The sequence below is a fragment of the Lolium rigidum genome, chromosome 6 (assembly GCF_022539505.1).
Source record: "Lolium rigidum isolate FL_2022 chromosome 6, APGP_CSIRO_Lrig_0.1, whole genome shotgun sequence".
Taxonomy (NCBI): Eukaryota; Viridiplantae; Streptophyta; class Magnoliopsida; order Poales; family Poaceae; genus Lolium; species Lolium rigidum.
In genome coordinates this window covers 323,226,824-323,234,813 of record NC_061513.1, presented here as the reverse complement: position 1 = coordinate 323,234,813, position 7,990 = coordinate 323,226,824, and the positions used below count along the sequence as shown (strand labels likewise).

Here is a 7,990-nt window from a genome sequence, read left to right as displayed (position 1 = left end):
ATGCATGGTGTGGATTAATGAGCTTGAGTGGTTACTGGGATGACATGCATATGATAATCACTTTACCTTACAGGTTATAGTTTCGATGGCGAAAAAACCACGGAAGTGTATCTCATACCTCTTCAGGACACTGAAAACTACTATATATTCCCCTTAATTGTGCACCCTAGAGGTGCTAATTAAGTTCTAACAACAAATTGGAGCAGCAGCCACTGCTGTCCAAAATGTAAGGCCAAGACAGCATGATTTATCACAATTACCACAGAAGACAAAATAAGCAATATCACGACTGCGAAGGAGAAACAGACGGAAAGTGTATCAACAAAAATTCTTCCTGGGCAACAGTTCGTGTCATGCATAGGAGTAGTTAAAGAGCATATAAAGCTAAGCCCGTATTCTCAACATAGGGTCTGGATGAAGGATTGTCTTACAAGCCTCCCAATCAGCCAGAGGATGTACTGCACTTACACAAAATAACTTTTACATAGCCCTATCTACGTAGCTACAACAGCAGGTCAATGCCGCAGCATAGAAGACACATCCAGCGAAAGCATATAGGCAAATAATAAGGGCATCACATTAGCTTGATGCTGTCAAGGCGGTGAGCCCATCTCGCTAGCTTGATGATGTATGGAAGTCGCACCAAGTACCAGTGGATGCCGAGGTAGTGAGCATTACTAACATATACTGATGAGCTCTCACCTAGCCCCTGCAGCCGAGCCCGTCATGAAGATAACATGACCTGGTAAACAGAGAAAAGAACAAAGAACAAAGAACCATTATAGTGTACTGGTACTCGGAAGCAAAAGAGTCCCGTGAAAAAAAGGAACGACATAGAAACAGAACTATTTCAAGATAGCAGTATCAAAGATCATAAAAGTGTATACACAAAGTAAGTAGGTTCTACCTTATACACATACAGCATTTGCAGATACATCAGACCAACTTCTGGTTTGGTTTGTTGCCCGTTCCACATGAGCTAGCAGCAGTGTCGGTCCTAAGACATAAGAATGAGTGCACGATAAGGAATTTTTTCAACCTAGGCGACACATCGGGAAGAACCAAATAAGCCAAGAAAGTTCAATAAGAGAAATAGAAGTGTTCACCCTAACTTTGGCCTAGCTTCATATATTCTCTTCCTTATCAAGTATGGCAAACTCATGCCTACATTTTCACAATAGTAACATAAGAAAGCAGACACAACCTTGACTCTTTTTATGATTATCATCATTTGCTGAAACAGCTTTAACATCTAATATTGACTCAATATCTCTGAAAGAACTCGCGTCCCTACCTCGTGCTTTCAGTGGACCATTCTTTGTTTCCTTCAGGTGATTCGGAATATCAGCCACCAATTTTTCTGATTCCTCAACTGAATGTTGTTCTGTCTTCATGCTTCTAGGTAAGAGGACTGAACCTGCATCATCTGACATATCCAGTAACTGATGCATAGTCCCCTTATTCACAATTGTTGAATCATTATGTCTGCATTGTGAATTCTTGATACTTGGGAGGTGATCTTTCTTTTCAACATACTTATTTTTATTTGACACCTTATTTTTGTTATCTCCTGCAGCAGAGGTCGTGGGACACCAGTCTCTGTTCAGTTCTGCTTTGTCATAATCAAATTCAGGTGCTTCATGTTCCTTTGTTACAGATGCTGTCTTTTTTCTCAGCGCCATAATATTATCTGCAAGTGGTGAAAGCAAGAGTCCTCCAGGAATAGGATGGCAGGTCATTATCTGTTCAAACAACACAGTGGATAACTCTTTTAAATCAATCATCTACTAATTTTTCACCAAGATTAAATTTATTAATGGAGCAAAATGTAACCTGTAAAATGGTATGCGGAGATGCATCTGGTAAATTTTTGGGCTCAGGATCTCCAGCGCTCCCACCAAGGCTGTCATCCATAGAGGATGAAGGAGAAATGTCGAGGCCCAGACCACTGTAGACAGCAGCAGTATTTCTTGCCAAACTTCTACTGCTGTTCACCTTGATACGTATTTTAGGTGCCTTTTGCTCAGGACCATTGACTGCTCTGTTCAAAATCTGTTGATGAGGATTACCATTGATCCCATTCGATGTTCATCGACAATAATCATCTTTTCCCCTGCTATCTAATTCAGTCTTGACAAAATGACTCTTCTGTGCACTCTGGAAGTACATAATAAAATTTCATACGGTGCTAGTATATAGGCAGTACAGCATGGATCCTATTAAGTCAACATATAAAGGTGAAATCTGCAGAAGTATACCTCCACTGGAACATAAGGTGATCTAGAGGCATTGCCATGGTTTGGAGGAACTGCAGGACTTCTAGATTGAGATATAACAGACAGAGAACGCTGGGGGTACAAGAATGAACCATAACCTCCCATTTGTGACCCTATGTAGTGAAAAGATTTTTCAGATACAGCAATCCAAGAACAGTACCTCTACAGAGCAGGCAGGGTGGCAGCTTTGTTTCCTCTTACCCGAGTTCTCAGCACATACTCCACCTTCATAGTCCTTCTGGAAATGACCCAACAATTTTTGAAGTTTTTCATCCTGTAGAGATATATTTCGCTTAAAAGGTAAGCTTCAATAAAGAGAAAAATGCTTGCTTAAGAATTCATACAAAAGATAAGGAGCATATGTGAAAGAAAAAAAAACACTATTTAAGAGCACGCACAGCAACTCAATTACTCAAAATGAAGACCTGGTTTCTACAGCTCATTAACAACAGTTAAATATGTCCACCAAGAAAGGTCCATGCCGTAAAAATGCTGAAATTCAAATATTCAGAATATCCATCTCACTTATTCAAACAAACCCATATGAGTTATGTGATCCATATGCCAGAAGTAGCATCAGCACATGCCTCACTTTTAGTAATGAAAGTAGGATCCAGAATGCAGACCGTGAATAGCTCTATACTTGATATATGCATCTATGGGATATGGTATTATTGGTATGTCATTTTAGACCATTGCACCAATAGGTCTGCAAAGACACAGGCATATCAAGCAACAAAAATAAAGTGACAATTATCCACCTGAAAACCATTTTGGATACTGAATCAAATTTCTAATATACAACGAAAATCTCATAGGATACTGCATTCCTAATCCATAAACTATTCAGCTCTTATCTCTGCAAGGTTCTAAAAATTTGGTAATCGGTATCCGTTTGATCACCCGCCTAACAGCGAGTATGTGACCTAACCAGCCCATTTGTGCGACATAAGTAGCGCTTATACGGTACAGGTAGGGGAGCCTGTCCCATGTACAGGGGCTCGTAGATCTGTGTATAGAACACTCTACTTTTGCCAAAAGCAGAACTTTCTGTAAGCAACCTGGTACTCAAACTCCTGATGCACAAAATCAGTGCTCATATTTCTACCAACCCTACCAGCACACATATTCACAGGTGGAATAAATAAGGAATGGTAAAGTGTATGATTACAAACATAGCAATCAAAAAAGCTGTCAGCTAATGTTTGAAGCAGGAGTCATGTGAATGCACAATGTTGTCAGCTAACGCACGATAAAATACAGGTTTACCCATTTATTTGGCATCAATCTGAAGCTTCTAACAGATCATTTTATTCTTCGCGGGCTTATAAAAAACATAATTCAACCAAAAAAAATAACAGTTATGTTTTAGCAGGTTTACTTTGCTTCTAGGTTAGAAGCTGAAGGGCAAGCTTATCAGAAGCAACTACGAGACAACAGTAAATGGTTTTGCTTGACCGGTAGACCTTCTTTTATGCGTGTTGACAAATGTGGATAGTGACCTACAGAATCTAACATTCAAAAGATAAATACGCTATCTTACACGAATTTGGCACAACAACGTATACGGCTCCAGTGCCACGTGACCACGTCAACTCCCACACCAATTACTCCATTCTACTTATACACAACAAGTGACCGCCTTGCACACTTCTCACCAATAGAAAATGTAACTGAAACCATCATAGTTTCATCATGGGCTGAAACGATGCAGGCGACAAAAACAAGTATTTGCGGCTTAAAATTATAAAAGCTCCTGAACTCGCCTACAAGATGTGCCAGAAGTCAATGCAAACTAACATAGGAGCACACAGTAGAATTTTGAAAAACTAATTTGACAATTACTTACTCCACACATGATTCCCAGGAAATCAGCTGAGGCCAACACATTGGCTGCATTTTCATATGACCGCAGCGGCAGGCGATTGCCCCGAATTTGCAAAACCCCAGCCAATGGTAAATAGGTTAAATAGATTTAGAGAAACAGCCATGCTGATCAGTAATCGCGTCATCAGGAGATACATCAAAATATTATTAAAACCAAAAAAATCGCGAGAAAACGGAGCTAGCCCCCAATCACCACGCCACCCACGAGCTCAACAACAACTCACCAACGCGAGGCGCGGCTTCCGTGCCCCGGCCCTCTTCACGGGCATCCCGAGGTCCGCCAGGCTCTCGGCCTCCTCCCTCCGCTCCCTCGCCCACCTCTCCCGCAGCCTGGTCGGCTCGAACGCGAGGCCCTCGCCGCTGTATAATTCTGAACCTGTGAAAATACATATCATTTGGTAATATTCTCTAACCAAAAGGAATTATGCATATAGCAGTATGCCAATAATAAAAACAGATCTAGTATATACGCTGATCAAGGGGCTAGCAAAGGGAGCTGCTCTAGAAGGATCATGCAATCAGATAGCATGTCCAACTACATAACCACTGTATTTTTGTGCAAAACTCTCACATTCTGAAGCAAATGTGAGCATAATATCCTGAAGGCTCTCAAATGCCATGCCACTTATGTATCAAACCATGAACATTTGATATTTGTTCAGGTTAGATGGAAGATAAGTAATAGAAAACACTAAATATGCAACAACTAAATTTAATAAATCCGTAGATGGCAGAAATAATCTCATTAACTGAAGTGCTCGCATTAGACTCCATTGCCCACTGTTCTCAAGATTATAAGTAGAATTAAACATTGTGTAAATGCAGCACATTCATGTAGAATTAAACATTGTGTAAATGCAGCACATTCATGGAATTAAGTGATTTGATGGCATATTTAATTTCTGATAAGCATGCGCCTTTGTAATTTCTGTTCACCTAACAATAGTAATGGCCTCAAAGTCTCAAACAATAATCAATTGATAAAAAAGATCATCAAACCACAAATCTCAACAAAATTTTAATAATATTGTGCCATGGGTATTGACTTGCAAGGGAAAAAAACACGAGGAAAACAACTTGTAACTGCTAAAACAATTAGCTCTCACCTCTCGCCTCAGCAGATTTCTGTGCTACATATCCACATACATATAAGTAATATTTTTAGAAATCTGATTCCCAAGAAACAACATGAATCAGATGCCTGAATTGTGGCAACTGGTCTAAGAAAAACACCTTTCACATACACATGAAGTGCGTGGTGGCAGTTCGCAACGGCGTATGGCTGAGAGACGATAGACATTCCAACTGGTGGTGAAATCACGCCAAAGGGCAAACCCCAGATGGCGTGTGGCGATTTAATCGGACATCTAGAAGAAAATTTAGCAGGGAACACCGACGGAGAGGTGAACAGTGGCCAATGTACCGTACATATCAATCGAGGAAGGCATGAAAGCTTAAAGGAAACAAAGGCAGCTAGATAAGATTAAAGGAAGGGACATTATATTTAGGCTAGAACTGTTCCATGAACACATGGAATTGATATATCCATGAGGGATTCTCCGCACAATCTCACGGTTTGTGTTACTAACTCCAGTTGATAAACCAAAGATGGTTTGTTTAAATGTTGAAATATTGCATGGTAAAGCATATCTGCTCCAAATACATTGACAGTCAGTGCCCGAGGCATGAAAAACAGTAGCTCATGTTCTGAAACTTATACTTGGAACTCCGATGTTTACCATCATTGAGTCTAATGACTTAAAAGACTGGTAAAACCAAATGGCAGAGATAATATTTCTTGTATCGATCGCTACTAATGTAAAACAATTCCTTTACCATCTTAGCTACCAAGATATTATATAAAGGTGTGAGATATTCGATAAATCATTCTAATTTATATGCAAGGATCAGCTTGACTATCAGTCTACCATGTTACTTAGGTACTCCTACAAAGAAATAATTATTCGCTACAAATCCACAGATAAGCACATTTTTCTACTTCAGATGCAGTATATAATAGAAGTTATAGGGAACACTTGTAATCAAACTACAGAAGAAAAGAATGATTTTTTTCAGGAGCATACATAGTTATCTTGGTGTAGTCAAATAGTCGTAAGATTTTGCAAAACAAGAAAATGAAACATTAGCTTTGGACCTACCAAGCCAAGTATCAAACCATTTCATGATGCTGCAATCTTGTATACGTAGTCCACATTTCATGCACCCTGTGTAAAAAGATTCCACATTTTTCTTCAGTGAACTCAAAATCGGATGCTATATTCTAAAACAAAGATATGCAATATGCTCATTATAGACATGATTGTCAGTAATGTGGTAAGCTTGATTGCAAACAACTCTTGCTGAATTTATTTTACAATCTGGAAGCACAATAAGATGTACAACTAAACATTGGGAATTTGACATCACTACACCATAGGCTATGATATAAATATAATTTTCTTGATAATAAAAAAAGATATTCAATTGAATATGATGCCCATATCAAATGGATTTATCGACATTACAATAGGCTAGGGCGGAAATCTAGCTAAACTATAAGTTGTTATTGTAAAACTTAGAAGCTCTATACATGTCAGGATGGTAAAACTGCTCCAGGGTGTCATCCTTGGGAGTTGGAAAGCATAAAAAACGACTAAAAGAATATGATTTATTTAGCCTTTGGAGTTCCATAAATTTGTCTACACTGCTTTTCTTGCAGATTCTCTCACAACTTTAAATAACATAACTAAAACTGATCATCAAATAAATTAGTAAATCGAAACAAAGAAAAAGGGAAACCGCAAAATGAAGTTTCCATGAATTATTTATCTTCGCGAGTCACAACCAAGTATCCAAGAAAAGAACATAATCGAGAGGAACTTGCAGAATAGCAGAACGTGTCAATAACACCATCTAAGATTTGAATCCCAGTATTCGTGTAGAACATGGATAGAATTATACCAGCAGGGGTTGCTATTCAGCTAAAAGCAAAGTTAGAGGAAGGAAAAGATGAAACCATGGAAACTTAATTAATGTGATCACACAATTTGACAGAACTACATGAATGAATAAGACCTATGTGACTACGTGGAGTGAACTGATAAAAGGCCAGATAGCATTTGTAGAATACATGTCGAACTTGGACTATTAGGCTTATCATATTTTCAACCATATGGAGACGAACCAGAGATCCTGAATATCCATAAATGAGACGATAATCAAAATCTAGTTAGCAATTTTTTTAGAGCACCAACCAGATCTTCAGAAACAAAGAAGTTACAGAGGATTATATTGGAGAAAAGAACCACAGTCTGGCAGCATAGTACCCAAATAATATGAGAAGGGGATGGATCTGGCCAAATCACACCGTGGGAGGTCATTACGGAGGAACACGAGCCGAACCAGAAGATCTCACCATCTTGGACAAAGACACCGACTGCATCCCGGACTGCCACATTAGGGCTCTCAATCTGATTCGGAAGCCCTCAAAACAGTCGCACGTAACACAAACAAGAACGGATCTCCATGGGCTACCTATTCCTTCGAAAATTAGAAACAAAATTAAACCAAATCAAAGAAGATGGGGATTCACCTAGGGCTTTCAGACATATTTATAGGCATGGTAGCGGCCATCGGCGCCCACCTGCTGCGGCAACCATTGTCGACCTCAATCTCGCGCCGCACGGCCGCCAACCACTCTACGGTTTGCCTCCGCCGTCTGATTTGGTTGGACAGAGACGGAGGCATGGCGGAGTGGCCTCATCCGGCCGCTGGTGTTCTAGATGGAGGTGGAACTGAGGCAAGCGCTCCGGGCCTCCGCGCCGCGG

General features: G+C 39.8%; 1 protein-coding gene across 9 annotated transcripts; it reads right to left on the bottom strand.

The window, feature by feature from the left end:
- Positions 1–309: 309 nt before the first annotated feature.
- LOC124661760 (cysteine-tryptophan domain-containing zinc finger protein 5-like) lies at positions 310–7,990 on the bottom strand. 9 transcript variants are annotated; one of them, XR_006990294.1, is made up of 13 exons: positions 7,807–7,984; positions 7,490–7,703; positions 6,323–6,388; positions 5,397–5,530; positions 4,388–4,539; positions 4,126–4,169; positions 2,478–2,550; positions 2,259–2,389; positions 1,834–2,157; positions 1,295–1,742; positions 1,107–1,164; positions 908–997; positions 310–742 (listed from the first exon to the last, which is right to left on the bottom strand). XR_006990294.1 is itself a non-coding variant. In XM_047199635.1 (8 exons), exons 4-7 carry the CDS (start codon positions 1,912–1,914, stop codon positions 937–939), a joined length of 648 nt encoding a protein of 215 aa, XP_047055591.1. In that variant the 5' UTR covers positions 1,915–2,157; positions 2,259–2,389; positions 2,478–2,550; positions 4,126–4,366; the 3' UTR covers positions 310–742; positions 908–936. The 9 variants fall into 9 exon arrangements, 2 of the variants coding, with proteins under 2 accessions (XP_047055591.1, XP_047055592.1); XR_006990293.1 differs by having other exon boundaries at positions 5,397–6,388; positions 7,807–7,990; XR_006990290.1 differs by lacking the exon at positions 5,397–5,530 and having other exon boundaries at positions 7,807–7,982.

Coding starts and splice junctions, on each gene's coding strand:
- LOC124661760 (XM_047199635.1), bottom strand. CDS start 1,914: ATGGATGACAGCCTTGGTGGGAGCGCTGGAGATCCTGAGCCCAAAAAT. Junction 1,165..1,294: donor TGGTCCACTGAAAGCACGAG/GTAGGGACGCGA, acceptor GTGAAAATGTAG/GCATGAGTTTGCCATACTTG. Junction 998..1,106: donor GAAGCTAGGCCAAAGTTAGG/GTGAACACTTCT, acceptor CTTATGTCTTAG/GACCGACACTGCTGCTAGCT.